General features: G+C 34.9%; 2 protein-coding genes and 1 pseudogene across 2 annotated transcripts; all 3 read right to left on the bottom strand.

Annotated features, from left to right (window-relative positions):
• Positions 1-1,995: 1,995 nt before the first annotated feature.
• Positions 1,996-2,922, bottom strand: LOC105076759 (olfactory receptor 4C3D-like). The gene has a single exon (XM_010965017.2). The coding sequence runs from the start codon at positions 2,920-2,922 to the stop codon at positions 1,996-1,998; it is 927 nt and encodes a 308-aa protein (XP_010963319.2).
• Positions 2,923-9,745: 6,823 nt separating this feature from the next.
• On the bottom strand, positions 9,746-10,739 carry LOC105076419 (olfactory receptor 4A15-like; annotated as a pseudogene).
• A 10,756-nt stretch (positions 10,740-21,495) lies between these two features.
• LOC105076758 (olfactory receptor 4A5-like) lies at positions 21,496-22,443 on the bottom strand. Its single transcript, XM_010965015.2, has one exon. It carries the CDS (start codon positions 22,441-22,443, stop codon positions 21,496-21,498), a length of 948 nt encoding a protein of 315 aa, XP_010963317.2.
• Positions 22,444-24,947: the final 2,504 nt, after the last annotated feature.

Here is a 24,947-nt window from a genome sequence, read left to right as displayed (position 1 = left end):
TAATCTCCTTAGTGATTGAGTTGTTTATTTTTCCTCCAAATACCTTTCATCTAAGTGTCACGTTCTTTGAATTTTATTTCTTGAGCCCATGACATTTGCCTTTTCATAATGTCCATGAAGGGTAATATATCCTCAGAAAAGAGATCATCAGATGGCTTTTCCCTGACAAAAGAGGAACCAAGAGAGAGCAAGGAGCCTGGGAAATGGAGGTCAATGGAGAGCTGAAGAGAGAAAGTGCCCCATTGCCAAAAATAAAAGAAGAATGCCCCAATGACAATCTTCACACAGCCAATAATCAGATCTGCGTTTTGCGATTTTCACATCATGATAGGAAAATGTATTGTGAAGTAGGAAAAATAGAGGAAGTAGAGTTTCAGAGACTTGATATTGTTGTTTAACCTCAGTAAGTCTCACTTTCTTCTTGTATAACATGGAATAAAAATCTAATAATAAATGCTGCTACCTTAAAAGAGTTAATTTATTAAAGAGGGTATCGAAATGTACGCCTCATAGTCGGCCATCAAAAATAGCTCACTCGCCTTACTTATTGCCTAATGTTTTCACTGAATTAAAAGTCCAAATTAAACCAAAATATACTTATACAACAAATCCAAATTTTATTTATCTCACTATTTTTTAGGAGAAACATATTTCCTTATATATATTTTTAATAATCAGAAATAATCAGATGGCACTTGATCCTCATGAGATTCTTGATGATGAATACAAAGGAACATCTTAACATTCCTTAAAATTATTCACAAACCAGCAAAACTTCATCCACCAAGGTCAGACTGCCTTACATTTCCTTCTTCAGTCCTTACACTTTCAAAGTTTGCTGTTGACAATTTATAATTTGTACCTTGCTAATTTGTTTACCTCTCCACTGAGCCCTTGTCATAGCCCTTAAGACACAACCATTGGCCTTAATTTCCCTCTTCAAATCCTCCCTTTTGTCTTAGAGTAGAAACTCAATACTTTTCCTCTCATTACCTCTGGTTTACTCTCATTTATCTAACAGGCATAAGGCAAAATGAACCACACGTGATTTAGTCTAGATTCTGTTATAATGTTTAATTCTTACCATCCATTGCAAATGTGATCATTTTAATAGATTAAATGTTAATTATATCATCTTCCAAGCTTTGACATTGTGGGAAAAGCTTCTATTTATTATGAGTTTTTACAAACATAAGCTAGTAAATGGTCACCACAAAAACAGGTGTGCAATGCTCAAGCATAACCATATGGTAAAATTATGGAAGAAATAGCCCCAGAGGAACAGTGAGTTTGAGGAAGGGATATCTGTTTGAAGTAACACAAGTTGGCGTGCTGTAATCAGAGAAGCTTTGACTTATGAAGAGTTATGTAATAATGTAGAATGACCTGGTATTTCCCACATGCATAGAGGAGCATTACAGGTGTCATCTGCTTTCCTAAAGTTTGTATCATGGAGAAAAGCCAACGTTAGTATAGTAATAGCTTTTGTTTTCACAAAAGCAGAAGTCCTCTTCAGATTTATTTCAGTTAGTGAAAACAAGCCCAAATGTAGGTCTTTTGTTAAAAAAACAAGTGGTGTAATGCCAACTTTTGGAACGTGAGGAAATCCTGTACTGCTGAAATAGATCGCTACACCTATGGCAAAGTCAGTTTCATCAAAGTAACATATGTATAAAGAATTTAGTAAAGTAGCAGTGAGGCTCTGCAGAAATACATACTGTAGAATCATCAAACCAAGGATTTATAGATGTTCTTTCCATTGCATATCCTGAATCTAGGCACTTGAATGTTGAAGCCTTAATAAAATACATTAAAAATTATTAAAAACATCAGCAAAGGGATTAGCCATGTTTTATATACTCAGTGAATGTTAGTTTCTGGGCTTTAATTTTTCTGTCAATGATCTACAAAATTTTTAATTTTCTTTCATGTTTTATGATAAATATAATCCTCTATATTCATATAAATCCTCACTTTCTTGGCATCATGAATAGCCTAAATTACCCTCCTCTTCAACAAACTCCTAATGGCATTTTTCACCTCTGTGTTTCTCACTGTGTAAATGATAGGATTTAACATAGGAGTGAATATTGCAAAGAACATAGTCACCAACTTGTCTACAGGGTAGGTGGCCACAGGACGTGTGTAGGTGAATATACAAGGGACAAAAAAGAGTATCATAACTATAAAGTGGGAGCCACAGGTAGAGAGGGCCTTGCGTCGCCCTTCAGAGCCGTGGGATTTCAGGGAGCTCAGGATGACTATGTAGGAGATGAGTAGCATGGAAAAAATGAGTAAGCACATGCCCCCACTGTTAGCTGCCACCACCACTACAAGCCTGTAGGTGTCGCTGCAGGCAAGCTTCAACAGCGGAAAGAGATCACACATGAAGTGGTCAATGACATTGGGGCCACAGAATGGCAAGTTGACCATGAGAAGAATCTGCACAGTGGCATGCAGGATGCCCCCAATCCAGGCCACCACCACTAGGAGCTGACAGAGCCCCTGTCGCATGATGGTCGTGTAGTGCAGAGGCTTGCAGATGGCCACATAGCGGTCATAAGCCATGATAATGAGGAGGATAATTTCTGATCCTCCCAGGAAATGTTCCACAAAGAGCTGAGTCAGGCAGCCACCCCAGGAGATTGTTTTCCTCTGGTGCAGCAGGTCAATGAGCATTTTGGGGGTGGTGACACATGTGTAGGAAGCATCTATGAAGGACAAGTAGGTGAGGAAGAAGTACATGGGAGCTGAAAGTGCAGGGCTGAGGGAGATGGTGATGACCATGAGCAGATTGGCCAACACGGTAAATAGGAAAACGAGCAAAAAGACAAAGAAGAGTATTTTCTGCAAGTGTGGATCCTGCGTGAGTCCCAAGAGAACAAATTCAGTCACATTGTTGGGAGGCGTGAGGAGAGCCATTCAGCAAGCAACACCTTCTTGGGGCCTGAACTACCTAGCAAGAGATAAAGAATGATACCCATTAATCATGAAAGGATCGTGGTTTGAATTTCTTGGCACAAAAGCAGAGCAGTCACTGTACCTGTGGAGCGTTTCTTTGCCTCAGTGCTTGTTTTAATTCTCTCTTACTTCCTCCATGATACTTTCCATCTCTTCAGACACCTAGTACCTGTCGCCTGTATAACATCTATAGGGCAACATCTGATGAGTCATTTACTGAGAAAACCCTAAGCTGTCCTCGTGAGATCTGGATTCCCCTTCTGTCTCCAGCTCCATGTGACTCTGCTAAGTCATGTCTGTGTCCCATGATTCTGAGCCCTCCTCTGTGTCTGTGAGGTTACAAACTGTTATTCTCAGATGGATCTTGTAAGCTGAGAGATGTGGCATAGAGGTTAGAAGCATTCCCTCTTCCATGAGAATTCACACCTGAACCCTCAGCTCTAACTGTGGGAAGAAAGACACCATAAATATGTATCTCCCATAAGCAGGCAGTTTAGGGAAATGTATGTAAGTAGTTGGCAACACGCTCTCCCTGGTACCTACCAGAACACATAAGCTGTTCAGGTGTGTTTCCCCACTGCACCTACCACAGTGCCTGGCATAATGTCCTCCCTGCCTGGAACCTGTTAGCTGAGGAGGAAGTGCTTGGTGAATTGCCATTCTCCATGGGGGAGAATACGTCTGCTTCCCCAGACCATAAATGAACCAGGAATTCAAGTGTTCTCATCCTCCTGCTCTGTTTATCATTGCTCTCTACTTTATGAGAAACATAAATAAACTTGTGAAAGGAAGCTGCATTCCAGGTTAATTTCTGACATACTTTATAAGCTAAGTATCAAAATGCTCTTGCCTATAAGAAAGAGTGTATTACTGGGTCATTTTACTTTCAAGGTAATTATAGTATTTGTTAATTAATTTTTTTAATTCTTCAAAATTATGTTCCACATACAACTTTACATAGTCACATACAGTAAATTTACAGCTTTTGTAGAACCGGATTGAAAAAAACATCTTTCATAGGTGTTCAATACAATAGGATCTATCAAGCAAAGGAAATCCCTATTTCCAAAGTTGTGAAAATAGAAATTTAATGTGGAAAACAGAAGGAAATAGTCTGCTAGATAAGATAAAGTACTATATATATATATATATATATATATATAGACAAACACATATAAACTCTATTACTTACTATAAATACCTTTTTACAAATTCATTCATTCAACAAATCTTAATTGGACCCTGACTGTGTATATTAATGTATGCATGTTCACATAAAGTTACAGAAAGTGTCTCTGTGAAGCGCCTTTAGTAATCCCTTCCCTGACATTTTATTACCAAATAGCAGCAGCTCATCCCTTCATGATGTGAATGACCTTCCCACCCCTTTATGTTTCTGCTACAGGCATTCTCCTGCCTTCTTCTCCGGTCTTCCCATAGCATCCATCATCTGTCATTCCTGGTTAGAGGACATTGCATTACTAATAGAATAGAAATGTGGGGACATAAATTTCCCAAAGAACAGAGAAAACATAAATATAATAAAATATATTGTCCAAAAACTATTCCTTTTTTTTTTTTAAAAAAAGTTAAGTGAATAAAGAGCTTTATTTTCAAATTATCCAAGATGAAAATTGTACACACATTTAGAAAAAAGGGCAGCAGATTCATTGCATTCCCTTATTCTCAGGTTGACTCCCCCAGCAGACGAGAAAAGAGTGTACATAAAGTAAGAATTAGACATAATTATTGAAACTGACTTAGACATAACTATGAAAAAACAGAATTTAATTCATCTTTTCCCTATGACTCCACAATACTCTTTCTAGGAATAAGCCCTAAAGGAAAACATATTTTAGATGGAAAAATTATTTTTTAAAATATGTTTAACAAAATTATTGGGAGCTGTGGAAAATTTAGAAACTATATGTTATGTTCCGTATTGGAGAAATGGCTAATAAAGTATCCTGCATCTCTTTGAATAATGTGCAGTTTTAAACACAGGTGTTAAATATATATCAATGAGAAAAAATACCTCAAAATATTTTTTCTGCCAAGTTGGTAATATTATAGTTGATTCTAACTTTCTTGATGCTTGATATGCTGAAAAGAGATTTATATCTTAGACTGGTGGGGGATATGTGATTTGTAAAATCCACTAAAACTCTATGATTATACAATTTCCCGGGGGAAAAAAATCTCACCTATGATGTTGTCTGACATAGCTCCATGGCCAGGGCCCCAGGAAGCTGATAGTTCAACAAGAAAGTTGTGAAGTAAAAAATGACAACTAGCTCATCTCTACCAAGCGTGTTTGCTGATTTATAAGTGGCACCTGGATAAGACCTTTCTCTTGAGCCTTAAAAGTGCTACCACATATCCCATTTGTAGTCAAATTCTATGATGTTTCTTACTTGTGGCTAATTGGACCTCAGGAGTATTTCACCATCATTTTAGATCTTGCCAAAAACACAATTATCTCAAGAAAGGAAACTGAACTTCAGTGGAGAATTCTTATAGCATTCTTCTTTAATTTTGAATTGCACCCTTAAGTCTACATGAAAACAAAACACTATGACAAGAGAAAAACAAGTTAATCACTTATGAAATTGGCTATTTGATAGTAAATGATTTTAAATATGGAGTCTAAATATTTAATATTACATAAATTAAACACTTAGTTGGGTAACTATCTGATTTTAAAATGTTTATTATAATATTGAATTTTTAAGTGACCTACCATTCATGGTAACCATAATTTTAAGTATTATTTTCAGATTAAGTGATAAATTATGAACCCTATTATAATATTAGCACTTCACAGCAGATAAAATTCACAGTATTTCTTCAAAGTAGTTGTTTCATGTGCCAGTTCTGGAATTAGATTCTCATGCCAATGATAAAAATAATTCCATTCTCCAGTTATATTCAGAGATGGTAAAATGCATTTATTTCAGTTATTTAAATTTGATCTCATAATATCCCTATGGAGTAGAAAAAATGTAAGCATCAATATTCACAATTTATTATAAGGAAATAGAAGACAGAATCAGAATGCCATTTGCCAAGGCAAAATAAGAAGCCAGGCCACTAAATCCTGGGCCAAGATCCTTATCTTTAAGTTACTGTTTTACAACTAAAGTGGTATGACGTGTTTATGCTGCCACCAACTGTGAGGCATATTATAATTATTTACCAAAAGAAATAAATACCAATCTTTGAAAGTATTTTAATAAATTCAATTCAATTCAATTCATTAATTTCCCCATTTACCATAATGACCACATGTTCAAATATGCTTGCTTTAATATAAAGAAAAACAAATTGAACATAACTCTGCATTGGCTACAGAGAATGTGGTCATTATGAGCAGCATGTGTCATGAAGGAAAAGCATTTAAGAAAACTGAAACCACATGACTAAGCCTATCTTGACTAGACACTGTAATATTATAGTGCCATAATAATATCTGTGATGGCAGATGCCAAAGACAATTTGAATGAAGATTTGAAACTATCTAAAGGATTATAAGGAATATGGATTTTCCTTCAGTGTCATCATGAAAATGTCTTGAACTTGTCTTTCAGCTCCAGAATGAAACCCAGAATCAGATTGGAGAATTAGCATGTACAAAGCCATCATTCTCAACCTCATAAAAGCTTGAAACCTACTCATAATGGCCCATTAAGTGGTCATCCAGCCTCACTTAAACAGCTGCAGTACTGGCTAGAGAGATTGCTTTAGAAACCCAACCCCTGTCTAGCCTAGCTCCCCAAGCTCCAGAGAGTAGCATGAAATGGAAAGAGGACAGAGTTAGGTCTAAATCAGTGAAGGTTGTTCATGAAAATAATTTTTCAAAAGAAGAGTTCCTGGAGCCATGCCAGGAAGGTCTTTTCCAAAATACGAATCCAAGTACAGAAGGGTTTAGAACTCCAGAGAGACAGTGACACAGATTTTCAAACTTGAAGAAGGGTAAATCCAAATGAAAGCATCAGAAAATATATATGAATCCTATCACAGTTGATCAGAAATTAGGTGAGGAATGGTTTGAACTTCGATAGTTTCAGAGACTAATATCTACCAAAGTATTCTTAGAACAGCTTCATGCATTTCACTAGGTAGAAGAGCATGTTCTCAAAACAAAGAGGCACTCAAGAGCAGAGCTCACGTTGCCTTATTCCAACCCAGAGACAATTTTACACCAAAAGGATATCTCTGCAGTTGTTTACCAGGAATAGAAAAGTTTGGAGAGGTGATATTTATGATAAGTAAATATTGGCATGAGCAGAATCACAGAACTTGGGAGCACCTTCCAACTTACCTAAGTGAACTACTTATAGAAATGCAGAACTCATGTAAAGGTTATGGAATATGATGAGGGCATACTGTGACATAAAACCCATATCTCCTGATTCTGAAGCTAGTTTTCTTATTCTCCATCATGTTTTCACAACCCTAATATGTTTGCTAAATATTGTTACATCATGGAGTCCATTGATTTCTTCAACAGAACCTGGTACCCGTGAAGTGGGAGGCTGAATCTTTCTGTTAAAAAAGGAAACTGTAAGTATGTCTACGACCTACACACACGTTTGTATTTTGGTAGCATACTTCATTTTTGAAAAGAGTCAAAATTAATTCACAACAAAGCCTTATAATTTGGGTAAGTCTTCAGCTGAGAAATATTTTCTTGATCAACTGTGGAATAATTAATCCTCTGTATTAACATGTAAAGAAAATATCAATAGTATGGCGATGAGAAATTTATATTTGGGTTTCAGATAAATCCAAAGCTTTTTAATAACATAAAATATTTTCTTTCATGGTGTATAAGAGGAGAAGAAACATGCTAATTTTTTCATTGTATACAAAGAGTAAATCTTTGAAGATATCTATTTCAGCTTCTTACAAAGATATTCAAATCCTTCTTCAACACCTTCTGACATTTGGTCCCCGAGCTTTTGTTGGAGGACACCCAGGCACAAGGAGCTCCCTAGTATCTGAAACACTGTGGTACATTAGACATTGTAGGACTGGCTTATGGATATACTAACTGAACAAAATATAAAGTTAAGAAATAGAATAATAGGTATATAGAATTTTTATATAGTGATATTGCAGGGTACTGTAAACAGAATGACTATTCAATAAACATGCTGGGAACTTTTATTTATCCTAATGATAAATAAGGAAAGTGTATTTCCAGTTCACACCATAGCTGAAAATGTGTATCTCATGTGAGTTAGAAACGTGAATGTAAAAGGAAAAACTTTATAAATTTAAAGAGAATTATCTTTTTAAATGCACAGCGTGGAAGGACTTTGAGAAGTAGATGCAGAGATCTTTCATCATGATTCCAGCTTCCTCATATCTGCATAATAGCGTAGGGGGGAGGTCCTTGATCCCAACCTCATTCACTCCAGTAGTCACGTGTCAGCTCCTTCAGTTCTAATATTTTTGAAATATTTAATTCACCATATCAGATTTCCCTCAGATTAAACTTCTAGAGTACTTTATATTTCCTTCACTGAAGAATTAATGAAACTTTATTCAATATGTGTCTGGCATTTATTTAATATGTGTCAAATACATGGAGGCATTAATACTGCTAAGTACACTAAATGAATCCAGTTACAAATTGAGAAAATGATGAAGACATATTTTATGCCTTAGTATCTATGTTGTGGGTTGACTCTATTCAGAAACATGTAATGCCAGAGCCTTAAAAAACTGATGTCTGTATATAGTATTTGATCCCCCAAATTGCTATAGAGCAGTTGTAAACAGAAAGACACCTTTGATTTATCACTGAAGTCAAGAACATAGTTTACAGAGAATGAGAAAGGCATTCCTTGTGTACAAGATCATGTGTACCCCAAATGTTAAACATTTGTTGCATTTAAAAAGGAAATCCTGAACCCAGACAGTTTAATTTAATGTAGGCGGACTCTGGAGCTCTATGTGATATGAACGACTTAAGTATGTATTGCAAGAATTGGTGGAGGCCATTTGATCCAGATGCAAAGAACTGGGTTGAATAATTTAATTTTTCAGCCTAAACTGTGTCAGAATGCACAAAATCAACTATATGCTACCATCACAGTTTACATTTAACAAAGTTTATTTCTTATGGATTTATCCTCAGCTGTGATCATGTGCTGTGAAATTTTAAATTACTTAATTTGACCAGGACATTTATTTTTAGATTAAAATTTTTTAGCCGTAAGAATTTTTAATTTCAAAATTTCATTCTCTTTGATAAAAATGGAACAAGTTCTATTAGGTCATATTTTTCTGTACCAGGACAGTGATTGCTCCAGAAAAAGAAGTTGAAGTAAAACCAAAAAACTTTTGTCGCTAAAGGATCTTAATACAGTATGATTATTGATTGTACCAAATATGCCACACTGATGAGGGATGTTGAGGGTAGGGGAGTATGTATGTGTGGATGGAGAGGGCTATATGCGAACTCTGTATTTTCTGCTCAATTCTGTTGTAAACCTGAAACTGCTTTAAAAGAACAAAGTCTATTTTTTTCAATGGGCATTATAACAACAACCAGAAAAAAAATACAGTATAATTACTTATACAAGAGATTATATCACAAGGGATTAAACCTATGCAATTCATTTGGTCTCAAAGGACTATAAACCATTCCACTTAGATAAAAATTGATTTTATAGCTGTTTCAGCAATAAGTAGTCTACATAACCCAAAGGAAATGATTTTTTAAGTGCAATCATTGATAATGAAAGCATTTATTGATTCTGTAATAGAATGAACATCATGTCCTACATGAAGGATACAGCCCTCTTCCTGCTAAGGTCACAGTTTTACTCCAAAGTTTCCTCATAGCATTCTTCATTTCTTCATTTCTCAGGGTATAGACTAAGGGGTTCAACATGGGAGTTAAGAAAGTTAAAACCACAGTCATGAATTTATCAATGGGAAGGGTAGAACTAGGCCTTGCATACAAGAAGATACAAGGAACAAAGAATAAAATGACCACCGTCATGTGTGATGCACAGGTGTAGAAGGCTTTGTGATTTCCTCCCGCACCATGCATCTTAAGGGAGTGTAATATGACCCCACAGGAAACTAAGAGAATGAAGAAGACAACAGTGCAGGTTGCCCCTCCATTAGCCATCATGGAGAGTCCGATGAGGTGGGTGTTGGTGCAAGCAAGTTTCAATAAGGGGTACATGTCACACAGGAGGTTGTCAATGACATTGGGGCCACAGAAGGGGAGCTGATGAATGAAGAGAAATTGAACCAGTGAGTGCAGGAAGCCTCCATCCAGGCCACCAGCAGCATGAGAACACATACCCGCCGACTCATGATGGCCAAATAATGAAGAGGCTTACAGATGGCTATGTATCGGTCATAGGCCATCACCACTAGAAGAATGACTTCAACACCAGCGAACAGATGATCTATAAAGACTTGAGTCATACAAGCCTGGAAGGAAATAGTCTTTTTCTGATGAAGCAAGTCAGTGATCATTTTGGGAGCAATGGCAGTAGAATAGACAGTATCTATAAATGATTAATAAGCCAGAAAAAAGTACATGGGGGAACCCAGGGACCGGCTGGCCACGATGGTCACCATGATAAGCAGGTTGCCTGCTATGGTCACGAGGTAGATGAGTAAGAAGGGGACAAATAGAACTTTTTGCATCTCAGGGTTCTGTGTGAGCCCCAGCAGGACAAACTCAGTCACATTGTTCCTGTTTTCCATGGTGATCTGAAGGTGTTGATCAGGTGTCAGAGTCTGCAAACAAAAGGGCCGATAATGACTTGGAGAAGATTGCAAGCTTTCTGTCAAAACTGTGATGTCTTACTGCACAGTGTTTGCTCCACAAGGGCTCACACAATGAGACTTTGGAATCTCCTCCCACAAGCACTCTATCCAATATCACAAATTCCTTGCTTCAACTACAGCGACGAGATGTCCGTATTCTAACTGGGAGGCATATCTGAGAGATGATCTACTACACAATAAGAAAGCTGCTTTCTCCAGAATCTCTCTCACAGAGATGACATTTTTTTCCTTTTATTAAATTGAAGTTTGGCGATTTTACAATGTTGTATTAGTTTCTGGTGTAGAGTAGAGTGATTCAGTCGTACATTTATAAATATACACATATTCTTTTTCATATTCTTTTTCATTATAGGTTATTGCAAGCTAATGAATATAGTCCCTTTTTATCTAAATTTTTAATTGAAGTATAGTTGGTTTACAACATCGTGTCAATTTCTGGTGTACAGCATAAGGACTTTGTTGTTCATCTATTTTATATATATAGTAGTTTGTAGCTGCTAATCCCAAACTTCTAATTTATCGTCCTCAACCCTTTTCCCATTTGGTAGCCATACATTTGTTTTCTATGTCTGTGAATCTGTTTCTGTTTTGTAAATAAGTTCATTTGTGTCACCTTTTTTTAGATTCCACCACAAGCAACACAATTCAAAGACTTCCTTTTTGACTTTATATGTTGTTTCTTTTTTCCCTGAGTATGTTTTGGCCTCTGAGGTCCAGCATGAGATCAATCCCATTCCTAACATCTTTACTTATATATTTATGTAAAGCAATGCCCAGGCATGGAGCATAGAATCACAGGCTGATGTGTAGATAGATGCCTTTCTGAGTTACTATGAGCTACAGAAACAGAGTAAGTCACCCACATCAGTGAAGGAACCAGGCACATCATGAGTGCTCATTAAATGCTTATTAAACTCTATTTAAGTAAAATGAATTTCAAGACTATAAGAGAGCAACTGAGCAGAGATAAATGTATAAAATTCTTCCTACCCAATAAAGTACAATGAAAACAATATTTTATTTAAAAATACACACACACAAACAGCATACACACAAACCACACACACACACACAACTAAATTGACATTAATTGCAACTTAGGCTATTGGAAGAAAAAACAGACAATACAAGTCTCAGTGAATGTGTACTACACAGACATTTTCCCTACTTTCCAAAATTGTTTAGAATTAAATATTGCTAGCCAGAACTCAATTAAGAGTGCCAAAATAAAAATTTTAGGCAGAATCACAGTATAGTGGAAAGAATTCTGTACCCAAAATCTAGAAATATTATTTAATTTTGTGCAGGCATCCTGGAAAAATCATGTCCCAACTCCTATTCTTACTGAAAGGTGATAGTCTTTCCAGATGTGTGAGTTTCCGAATTCTTGTCATTGAAATCTTTATCCTAAGTGGCATGTGAACACTTTTGCTGGCAGTCCACCTTTATATTAACCAGAATGAATTAGTATGTATTAAAGGTTATTTGGCTATTAAAGTAATGAGTATATTAGACTAGTTATTTTGTTCATATTGTAAATTCTTGGTTATCTGAGGCTGTGTGGAATACAGGCCATTCACTCTCGCTTGTGGAAAATAAAACTTTGTGGGGTCTTTCAGATATGATCCAGTGCAATTTTACATGTAATGTGTAGGTTACTTCATTTTGGCAAAATTATTATGTGCCCCTTTTCAGTGTTAATTTATAGACTGTCATTTGTGGAGAGCAGGAGATTTGTGCCTCTGGCAAGCCAATTTGTACTCGAACATCAGAGAGAGAATAAAAGTGTAGAAGAGAAAAAATGCGAGATGACTGAGAATAGGCAGATCGGAAATGACAAAGATCTTAAGCTGAATAAAATATGCTTTGAAACTGGTCAACAGTTTGAGTTTGGGGAACTTGCTGAGCTGGGACTAGAGGAATTTCAGATTTCCTGAGCTATAGATTCAGAGATGGATTAGAGGGTAACTCAGCATTAGCTCCAGGATTTGCCTCTCAGAATCTTTATACTTCTGGATCAAAGGAAAATGAGAAAATCAAATTCTCAACTTTAAGATGCATGAGTATAAGCAACCAGTTGCCTAAAGGAGTTCCATCTTCAGGGCTCTGGATGTGCACTTATTATACACCTAAATATCTCCACTCACAATTACCAAGCTGTACCTGCATTTATGATGAAAAGTAAATACCCGCCTTCCATAGGAGTTGTCTGAGCATGCAACAGATAATGTCTAGTAGCAGAGCCTAACCCTTGGACCTGTAAGTACTTACAACACCTATGTGTTTACAGCTGGTTTTCCACCATCATTGTTGGGTCTGTTGGGACAGCAAACATGCGTTATTAATAATTGTATCTCCAGAATCTGAGCATGCCTTATGCATTTAAGTGACCTAATTATTACTCTAAGCTGTTCAAAGCTATTAACTCAACTGGGAATGATACAAAATTCCAAACGTTATCAATATCGGATGTTGTTAAAAAACTAATATATCTGCTTCAAACATTTGTGAGATTCTTCAAATTTCAATGAGAAATGGTAACTCTTTAAAGAATGCTCAAAACGTAGATCATGATAACTATCCCACAATGACAAATAAAATAAGGTAAATCAAGCAGATCTACACTATGCCAAATTCAACAACATAAGGTGGGGAAGCAAACCATTTGGTTTGTAAGGTGTGCAATACTGGAAAACACAATCAGCAAGATATTGGAAGTTAAAGACTGAAATTTTGAGTTTCAGTGCAGATCCTTTTGAAACATATGATCACAATTCCTGTCTAACCATGTTTATATTTAATTGTTTATATAGTAAAACCTGCTTCCCATGTAACCAATGGCTTTTTCTTAATGAGTGAGTAGTGACCATTAAAATGATGTAGCAAAAATTTTGAGATTCTAATATACGCCTAACTAGCTCATTAGATTTTAAAAAGATAAATTTTAAAGAAATATCACATTTCCCAAGTGAATTTCTTCATTGTAAAAGAAAAATGCCAACACTAAACCCTAAATATGGTTGAACAGACTTTGGAAACAAATACTCAAAAATAGCTATCAGAGATGGTACACTGCCTATCTCACACATAGTCTTTGTCTGTTTTGTTTTGTTTTGTTTTGTTTTGTTTTGTTTTGTTTTGTTTTGTTTTGTTTTATAAATATTACCGGGGTGGCCCTTAATGGCTGCAGTGTATTTTAAGAGAACTCAGGTTCTAAATTCCAATTTGGAATTTGAGCCTCAAAATGCCAACTGTGTGACTTGGGAAAACCACTCAACAGCATTTCTATAATGAAACATAATAGTATCCAACACATAGGCTGGTTTTAGAGATTAAATAGGATAATGCAAATAAAGCTCTCCAAACATGGATAAGTAATAAGCACTAAATAAATTAAAAATATGATTTACTACTTTTTGTTTCCTCATATAAATTTGGTGCCACACCTCAACAATTAGTTTTACATGAGTTTCCTCAATGTCCCCTCTCTTTTCTAGTTATCCAAAGGAGCATTTCCTGAGGGATGGATGAATGGATTGAGTGTGTCATTATCATATGCAATTATGGAAGCCATCCAGTTTTACCACTCACATTACTGTGTCCAGATTCCCTTGTGTGTCTTTCTCCATATCTCATTCTCCACTTTGAAATGTATCATTAAAACTAAGTTATATCTGAGGGAATCTTTCCATAAATTAAGAGATCAACTGTCTGTGTACTGCAATGTGTCCTGTTTTATTCACAATATTTATAAAAATGAGAAAATATCCATGTCATTAACCCACAGGCAGAAATAGATGTTGGTATTTTCTTTGAGATTTTTGTAGATCCTGTATCTAGCACAATTCATGAATTTTCACAGACACTAAAATTCACTTTCCAATAAGGTGTAAGTATAGCTCAATGAGTCTAACAAGTAAGTAAATGCCTCTGAACTCAAGCTTTCACATTTTAAGTTTTGAGTTTCCTTTTACAATAAGAAGCTGTTAACTCATATATCAAAATGTTATTTGGGAAATAAACACAAAGGAATAAGAAGCAGAGACTCAGATATTTGTACAACAATGTTCATAGCAGCACTATTCACAATAGCCAAAAGATAGAAACAACCCAAATGTCCATCAACTAGTGAATGTATAAACAAGTTGTGGTATATACAAATGATGGAGTATCAGTCAGCCTTAAATAGGAGGGAAATTCTGATATATGTTACAACATGGACGAACCTTGAATAGATTGAAATAAGAGCAATGAGCCAGAAACAAAGAGGCAAATATTTTATGATCTCCCTTTCCTGGGATACCTGGAATAGTCACGTTCTAAGCAACAGGAAGTACAGCAGTGGTTGCCGGGGACTGGGGGGATGAGGAGATGCGGAGTTACAGTTTAACGGATGCAGAGTGTCAGTTTGAGATGATGAAAAAGTACTGGAGATGGAGACTGGTGTTGGAAGCACAATAATGTGTTTTGTATATTTTACCAAAACTAAAAAAAAAAAAAAAAAATTACCAAAAGAAATAAAATGTCTACACAAGAATATTCAAAAACACTATGTTCAAGATAACTATTTGTAAAAAGCTATCATGGTCCTTACTATTATCTTCAATATATTAAGATACAAAATAAATAATTGTCAGATTCTCTAAATTATATAAAACAATCTAAAAGATTATGTGAAGATCATATATATGTCCTGTTATATTTTGTTATGCTCGGCTATGTTTAGTCTCTATTTCAGCTTGCATTTAAACAACTGTAATACAAAATATTGGAGAAAATTATTGTCATTGCATTTGTTCCAACAGCATTATACAGAATGGAGTAAACATACATGCTGTATTATTCCTGGCATTTCTGGCATAAAATATTTGAGGTTAAATGGTAAAACATGCTTCATAAGACAGATACAGAATTTATTTCAAGTAACTCAGTTTTCCCGATTCTCATCGAAGGGAAGAGTTTTTGTGAATATGTTACCTGAGTTTTCTATTACCTCTTCAGTCAGTTGTTCCAAATCCAGGCTTCACCAATTCTCTTTGGTCCTCGAAGATGAATGTTTAGTTCAATGAAGGTGAGGCAGGATTTCCACCACATCAACCCTGGTGTGACTGCAGAGAGAAGATCAGGCTACACTTAATCACTTTGTCACATAAACATATATCTCTCTGCCTGAACAAGGTATGACCATGTTCTTCAACTTTTATAAACACTTTACAATTTAAATTATAGAATTATTTAGAGCTGGCTTCAAGAATATATAGTTGATATGACTGATAAGTCATCAAATTTGAAAGCTGTCACTGAAAATATATATCAAGAACAAATTTAAAGCATTATTATGTTGAACTGACCAAATTAATTGAACAAACCTTTAATACTATTTCAGCCAATAATGCAGAGAGCTGAATAATTAAAGAAATAAGTTTTATTTTGGATATTTTTTAAGCATTTATATGATTATTTTAATATGATTCATGCCTAGTAAAGTAATGGCTTTTGTTTTACATTTCGACTGTAACGTTACTACTCAAGGAGAAATCTTCCCCCCGGTAAGAGAAGCTATGACTGGGCACTTAATCAACAATGAACAGTAAATCACTTCAGAGTTGTCAAAACAGTTTGTCCCCAGGGCTGCTTGTTCAAGATTAAATTCACTGAGGAATCATGCTCTAGAGAACTGAGATCTTCCATAAGATCCTTCCAGCACATTGTATATCTTCAGAGGCTTCTCCTGCCAATCACATTAGGGGAATTAAGTGGAAAAACTGCATTCTAATACCAAAAAGTAAGTCACTTATTAAGAGCAAAAACATAAGGTTGTGTAAACAAGAATTTTTATTTTCAGTTAACCAGTGTATACTTGAAATTCTCAAATGCAATATGGCACTGGAGAGAAGTAAAAGGTAAAGTCTTTGTGTATGGCAGATGTACTGAGTGAGATTATGGCTAATCAACATAATAAAATTTCAATTTAGCTCAAATAATGTCCACATACAAAATTCCAACTCAGAACTTTGTGCAAAAGAAAACAATCTTTCTTAAAAAGAAATGCAGAAACAAGTAATTAGGACTTATAATTTGAAAGAGATTATTATAAATTAATAGAAGAAGGAAAAATTAAAAGCTAAATTTAGATGTCTTTTATATAGCTATGGCAGGTCCCTAAATCTGAATGTCTCTACAAACTATCTAACAAAACACACAACAGAATAGACAATATTCTGTACACATAATCTAATACAATATACAATACAATAGAATTGGCACATAAGATCACACATAACTAACACATACAGCATAAATAAGTCACTGAGAATACACAAGTTTCAAATTAACCCTAAGGAAATAAACATCAAATTCCAGCAGAGAGATCTCTGGAACTTATGGTCCAAGCCTGAGAGAATGAAGGAAACTGAAATGGGTGCAAAGAAGAGAAGAAGGAAGTAACAATCCCAAGGAAGGTAGAGCACAGTCCTACTCATATTTACTAAAGAGTAAATCACACACAACTTTTAAATCATTAAAAAAAAATTGCTCAGCATCATTAGATATTAGGAAAATGCAAGTCAAAGACCCAGAATTCTTTGATCTTGAAAACTCTTTGTAAATAGTTTTCAGTAGTTCCTTTGAAGAGTGATATCTTTTCCTGTCAGGACACTGACATACAGGGTGGGGATGATAATTTTTAATGAACAAATTTTTTATGGGAAAATACCAAGGCATCCCCATTGAAGCTAAAAATGAATCAAGATTTCTCTATTCACAGTCATTACCCCATGTTTTCCTATATCAAATAATATAATAATATATTAAGGAGAAATGTGATATAAAATATTTAAAGAAAGTTATTAGAAAGAAAAATCATTAAGATACCATTATCTTTCTAGCAAATCCAAAAGAGTTAACTGAAGATCTCTCATACATATAAGAGTTCAGTGAAGTGGCTGATTTCAAGAGTAAACTGATAAATATTTATTAGTTATTTTCTTGAATGCTAGCTATAATTATTTAGAAAATAGAATGTGGAAAGAATATTTTTCATAAATGTAATCCAAATTATAAAATATATGTAAAAAACAGAAAGATGTGAAAGACCCATAAGATGAAAACAAAGGAATTATTGAAGAATATCAAAGAAGACCTAAGTAAACACAGATATTTTCATGTTTCCATGGAGAATGATTCAATGTGAACAAGACATCAATTATTTTCCTAATTAATTAGACATTTAATACATTGTCAGTCAAAATTTTCATAGTTTCTACAACTTCTGAAATTATTCTAACATTTACATGAGAAATAATTGTTCGAAACACAAAAACTTGTCTTTAATAAGAGTATTGAGTTATAGTCCTCTTAGCAGATATTAAAATCTACTTATAAGAACTAAAAAAAAAATGGAGTATTGGCTTAGGAATAAGCAACTGGTCAAAAGAAAATATCCTAGAAATAAATACAAAAGCATTTGGACATTAAATATAGTAAACATGACATATCAAATTAGGTAAGTAGGTAAGATTTTTGGAAACTGTGTTGAAAATTTTGTTTTAAGGTAACAGATAACCATTTGCAAAGTAGATTTAAATTCTTTATACATATGCACACACACAAATATACACATACATTTTCTCTCTTTCTGTAAAATCTCCCACACACGTAGATGCATATATGTGTACTTAATGCTTTAAAATACAAAAACATAATTAAAGTAGAAAAAAATTTATAAATTGTTACATAACCTTGATGTCAAAAAGGCACAAACTCTGATAATAGTGATTGATAACATTAAAAGTTAAATTATAACACTTCCACACTACCAAAACACTATCTAGAAGTTCTTTGTTTTATACTATAATATATAAAATCTTTCCTAAGTCAATAAAACATTTTGAACATGCCAATTAAATTAGATAAAATATATGAAAAAGCAATTCATAAAAATGTACCAATGGCAAAATACTTCACTATTAAGTAAATGAAGCAAATTGTTGACTTAAAATAAGATATAATTTTGCTTATAAAAAGTTAGAAATATTTATAAAAATCTATGTTCAGTAATGCTGTAGAATAGAACAAGAATACATAGGAAGGCATTTATTAAAAATATGAAAGACTATTTGTGAATTTTTTCAAATTTAAAGAACTTCAAAGGCCTAATGGGGTGCAGAGTTATGTTATATATGGGATAGGAAGATTCAACTGTCAATACCTTCAAAGCAATTTCAATATAAAAATCCCAATGGCTTTTTTTTCAACATGACAAGCTGAATTAAAATGTATGTGGAAAAACAAAGACTTTTTTCACCTCATAAAAAAGGTTGAGCGACTTGTCCTATAAGACATGAAAACTTATTATAAACTTACATAAATAAACACAAGTTTAGAAAAATTAATCAGTTGACAGTAATAAATAAACCAGAACTAGAATCAGACATGAATGAAAACTCAATATGTGAAAAGATGGGTTATTCAATAAGTGATGCATAGACAATTGGCTATCATCACTGGAAAAAAAATGAAAAGGGCACTTTACAGCATATATAAAAATCAATGTTCAATGGATTAATATTGGAAACTAAAAAATGCAAAACTTTTTAAATCTTTAGAAGATAATATTGATTGACATTTTTCTGGCCATACAGTAGAAATGATATGATAAGAAAGACATAGAAGTGCTAACTTAAATCCACATAAACACTGAGAAATTTGATTACATTTAGAAGTTTCCATTCATCCAGCTATATGAAAGAAATGTAGAAAAAAACCCCACAAACTGGGAAAAGATTTTTGCAATGCATACAAACAAAAAAAGAATTAGTACAGAGCATTCCTAAAGAACTCCAATACATTTATGATAACAGAAAAACAACCTACTAGAAAAATTGACAAAAGCATGAATACATGTTGAATAGAACATGAGAAAAAATGAATGTTTAATAAACATGCAAATATGTTCAAATTCAGTAGCAGTAAGGATTGAAAAATAAAACCGTAATACAGTCATAGTCTTATACTCATTAGATTTGCAAAAACATTAAACATCTGACAATATCAAGTATTGGTTGGGATGTGGACTAATGGATCTGCTTCACACGGTTGACAGGAATTCACCTGATAATACAGGTTTAGAAGAAAATTGCAACTATCTGTGATTGTGAACTTGTAAACACTACTTAACACAAAAGACATTCTTTCAGGATGTTTATAGCAGCACCATGTGCAATATCGAAAACTGGAAATAACCCAAATGACCACTGACTGGATGGTCTATTCAGACGTGGAATAACATACAGCAGGGGAAATTGTGGGACTAGAGAAATGTGCAGTCATATGATCAAATCTTAGAAAAGTTAATTGACATTGTCAGTAAAAGATTCAGAAAGCCACATACTGCATAACATAATTTTAATAAAGAATATGAAACTCCAAATAATATACTTTAAGAATACATACATATATAGTTAAACTATTTTCATCAATGGTTAACAAAAAGTTCAGCATTGAGATTATCTCTGGGAAGAGACAAAGGAAGGGAGTCGGGGAAATATACATCAGTAGTTTCAGTGATATTGATCATATTCTAGGTAAGATGCTACAAAACAGATATAAATTGCATATATTAATGGATATGCATGAAAATACACAATAAAATTTTAAAGTAAGAAAAAGTCTAAAATCTTTTTTTAGAAAAGAAAATCGTTAAAAAGCATAGATAATATTCCATAATACAATGAGAGCAAATCTATCTTCTTCCTAATTTGAGATATTCCAGAAGGGACTGCACACTGAGAAAAACCTGATAATTTTACATAAAATTGAAAAACAAAATTCTGTTTACACAGAAACAAATGATTATTAAGTCTATAAGTAAAAAGTATTTACGTTGAATATGACTTTTAGGGAATACACTGCTTATGCAAAATAACACATCTCTTTCCTATATCTTCAGTATCTTTAAGACAAAATAAGAAGTACTGTCTACCATGTGAAGAGTGGCAAAGATGTTCATAATAACTAATGAAGAAGAGCGTGAAAATATATTGACAACTTGGATTAGTGTGGTTTTCTATCCTCTAATCAAGAACCAGAATCTGTTTTCATCATCAACCACATCCCATCTAACAAAATAGCTCACTGATCGTATCTTTAAATGAACACAGTAACCTCTCCCATCTGAATATCCTGCACTACAAACTCAAAGACATTGACCTGAGGAACAGAAGTCATCTTAAAGACGAATGCATTATGCAGCTACAGAAAGTTGCTGTGCCAAAAAAAAAAAAAAAAAAAAAAAAAAAAAATTAACACTTTAAAATTTAAAAACCACTTTTTTTGGCCCTCAGAAATTTGTCTAAATATTAGCCAAATTGTTTTCCCATTAATTTGAAAGTAAAGTAAATTTTAAAGGTTAGCTTGTTTTTTCACAACTCTCCCTTCTAAAATCCCAATTTAGTATAAACTGTGAAAAATAAAGTTACAGGGTGTACTTAGTTTATTTTTTCTTGTAATAGGACAAAAAGCTGTGTCTCTTATTCATCCTGCAGAACTTCTCTATTAGATTGATTCTAACCTCAAAGGACAATTTATTCTACTTTTTGGATGCTTTTGTATAAACAAAGAAAAGCATCTCTGTGGAGTCTATTGAATTGACTAAATCATCCATGGTTAGAATTTACTGCCTGTTCGTTGCTTTAGGATTAGTGACAAATGTGTTCAGTGTGCGTGGCACATTCTGATTCTACCCATAGTTAACTTTTTATCCCAGAGTTTTGCCATCGCACTTTTCATCTCTGAATTTCTCAAGGTGTATATTAAAGGGTTCAACATGGGAGTGATGACAGTGTAAACCACAGTTATGGATTTATCAATGGGAAAGTTGGAAACAGGTCTCACATACATGAAAATACAGGGAACGAAGAAGAGGACCACGACTGTGATGTGGGAACTGCAGGTAGACAGGCCTTTGCGCCTCCCTTCCTGACTGTGAGTTTTAAGGGAATTTAGGATGACCCCATAGGATGTTAGTAGAAGGATGAATATGACCATACAGATTGCTCCACCATTGGCAACCACAGTGAAACCCACAAGGTGAGTGTCAGTACAGGCAAGTTCCAACAATGGGTACATGTCACAGATGAAGTGGTTAATGACATTGGGGCCACAGAAGGGGAGGTTGTAGACAAAGAGAAGCTGAACCACGGAGTGCAGGAAACCTCCGACCCAGGCCACCACCAGCAACAGGATGCAAACCTGCCGATTCATGATGGTCAAGTAGTGCAGTGGCTTACAGATGGCCACGTAGCGATCATAGGCCATCACCACCAAGAGGAAGACCTCAGAGCCCCCAAATAAATGTTCTAGGAAGAGCTGTCCCATGCAAACTGAGAAGGAGATTGTCTTTTTACCACAGAGTAAGTCTCTAATCAACTTGGGTGAAATGACAGTGGAGTAAACCGCATCCATGAGGGACAGACAAGCAAGGAAGAAGTACATGGGGGAGCCCAGGGAGGGGCTGGCAAAGACAGTCGCCATAATGAGCAGGTTACCCACCATCGTCACAACGTAGATGAGCAAAAACAAGACAAATAATGCTTTTTGCCTCTCAGGATTCTGAGTGAGGCCCAGCAGAACAAATTCTGTTAGATTGTTGCTATGTCCCATTTAGTCATCTACGAGGCCGGTGTCAGGGATGAGAGATCAGGAGACCCAAACCTGTAATGAGATTGTGAACATGACTACGAATGTATCTGCTACATTACAGAGCATATCTGTGTGTCTGTGTGTCTGTTTGTCTATGGTGGTTTGCACACAATAAGCATTTGGTAAATATCTATTGAATTCTTCTTCCAAAAACCCATCACACCTTCCCTTGACAGTTCTATTTCTCCTCAGATGATTGTGTTGGGACCACAAATAAGAGGTTATATCTCTATGTTTGGTGGATCTTCTATAGAGAAGTGTAGTCAAAGACCAACAGGCAGTCATAGCTTTAATAGAACCTTATTGAAACTAGGTCAGTTCATGACATAGAAGTCAACAAAGACAAGCAAGTAAGGGTCCCTGCTCTCCAGAAACTTACTCTCTGGTGGTGACCACAAACTCTAAGTAAACTGGCATAGAGTCAGTCCCTTGAGGTGGCAGTATTTGGAATGAGTGCTTTTACAGTAGACCCAGGAGGCATCAAAACTAACATCTTTTCTGGAATAACTCCCTTAATACTATGATATCCAACTCTTAGATATTCAGTCCCTCCCATTTCAAAGGCTGTTTGGTCTTAGTGAATCTCTCATTAAAGTCCAAGACCCTGGAATTTGGACTGTATCAAATAACTGCAAAATGACTTAGCCCAATGTTCCCTGCAGCAATTACATGGTCTCTTTGACTATCAGGTTTTTAAGAAGTTATAATTCTTTTAATCTTTACCTATACCACAGTGCTTAACACATATACACAACATAGACATATTTCAGAATATATTTTAGTATTGAAATGACTCATGACTATCACCAACAATTACATTAGCAGATTAACGGCTAGTATTTTTTTTCCCCAAAACTCTTGGGGTGAGCTAGGTAGTGAGGGAGGAGAAAACAGACACTGAAAGGAGAGGCAGAGGACAATGAGACATGGTTTTACTTACAATGCTTAGGTACTGAGAGTGCTCAGAAATAGGATTTCAGTGCCCGGATTCCAAACAGCGGCACACAAAAGGGAAAAATCCAAGCTCAGTGTGAGAAGGCAGGTGTCTGAGTCATTTTCTAAATGTAATTACAAGTCTGTTTCAGTGCACTCACTGGAGAATAAAGAGATTGAACTAGATGCTCTCAGAACCCTTGTGAGTCTAACCATCTGTGATACTTTTTGTGGAGTCTTGCCTTATTCTCTTCTGCTGGCCTTTTTTTCTTCTTTCATATTTTCATAACTAAACAAAACTTCTCATGCTCATCTCTGTCGCTGGAGAAACACTAGCTAGTGAGAATGAGATTTGAAAATTACAGAGACAAAAGAGCGATCACAAGTTTCTCATTCACCGTGTTCCTATTTAACATCCCAAGCATCCTTGGAGAGAGCGCGGAGCACAGCGGTGAACGATGTGAGCTCTGGGTCTGCATTGCCTGTGTTGGAATCCCAGCTTCACCACTAACCATCTGGGTGACCTTGGGCAAGTTAATAAACCTCTCTGTGCCTCAGTTTCATCATTTTTAGAATGGGGATCTCAATAGTGCCTACCACTTAGCGTTGTCATTTTATTGCAATTAAAGCACCTAGAACCCTCTCTGGCACCTCGTAAAGACTCAATAAATGATAGTGATAATTCATGTTTTTTAAAGCTTCACTACGAACATTGTATCAGAACAAATCATCTGGATTTTGTTAATTTGATAATAAGTATAGACATAGCTCAGGATAAAAAGAATAGTATATTCAAACATGGGTGCTGTGATAATCATAAAGATTCGCACATGAAGGCCCATATCAAGCTGCCAGAACAGAAGAGGCACATATTCCTGTATACTTTAACAAACCTGACATGATCTACAATGTTAAGTTGCCTAATTAAAAAATCTGAAAGTAATTATAAATATTAACATATCATTTAAAATATAATTAACCCATAAACCAAGATTATCAATCCACTAGTTTATTCATAATATATTACATTTCTCTTTTTTGTTTGGGAAAATGGACAATAAATATCTTTCAGGTTGTAATAATAACACCAAATACACTTGGTATATTCCAGGTAGTTTCTGTGTTTTGATAGCTTAATTTTCTCAACTGAGATTCCTCCAATGAAAATATATGATATTTAAGATTATAGCTATATTTAGCAACATATCACATGAATTTTCAGTGATTATCCTTTGTTAATGTTTCAAGAACTCACCTCTTGGGTTTTTCCTTTGTCTTTAAAGATCAGTGCTTCTTTCTCTAAGGGTAACTGCAGATACTTCAAGTATCTATGTCTGATCACAGAACACATAGTACTGTATGGCTGAGCAATGGATCTAGAAATAGTTTCAAATGGTCACACTTTCTGTATTTTCACACAATCTCCCCATCACCTCAGTCTTTTAGGTAAATATAGAATCATCTGACATGGATGCCTAGAATATAGACACTGAAATACAACATAAACATTTACAGTGCAAAGATAGTTGAAC

Source organism: Camelus bactrianus, chromosome 10 (assembly GCF_048773025.1).
Source record: "Camelus bactrianus isolate YW-2024 breed Bactrian camel chromosome 10, ASM4877302v1, whole genome shotgun sequence".
Classification (NCBI taxonomy): Eukaryota; Metazoa; Chordata; class Mammalia; order Artiodactyla; family Camelidae; genus Camelus; species Camelus bactrianus.
This window is presented reverse-complemented; position numbering and strand designations above follow the sequence as displayed.

Coding starts and splice junctions, on each gene's coding strand:
- LOC105076758 (XM_010965015.2), bottom strand. CDS start 22,443: ATGGGACATAGCAACAATCTAACAGAATTTGTTCTGCTGGGCCTCACT.
- LOC105076759 (XM_010965017.2), bottom strand. CDS start 2,922: ATGGCTCTCCTCACGCCTCCCAACAATGTGACTGAATTTGTTCTCTTG.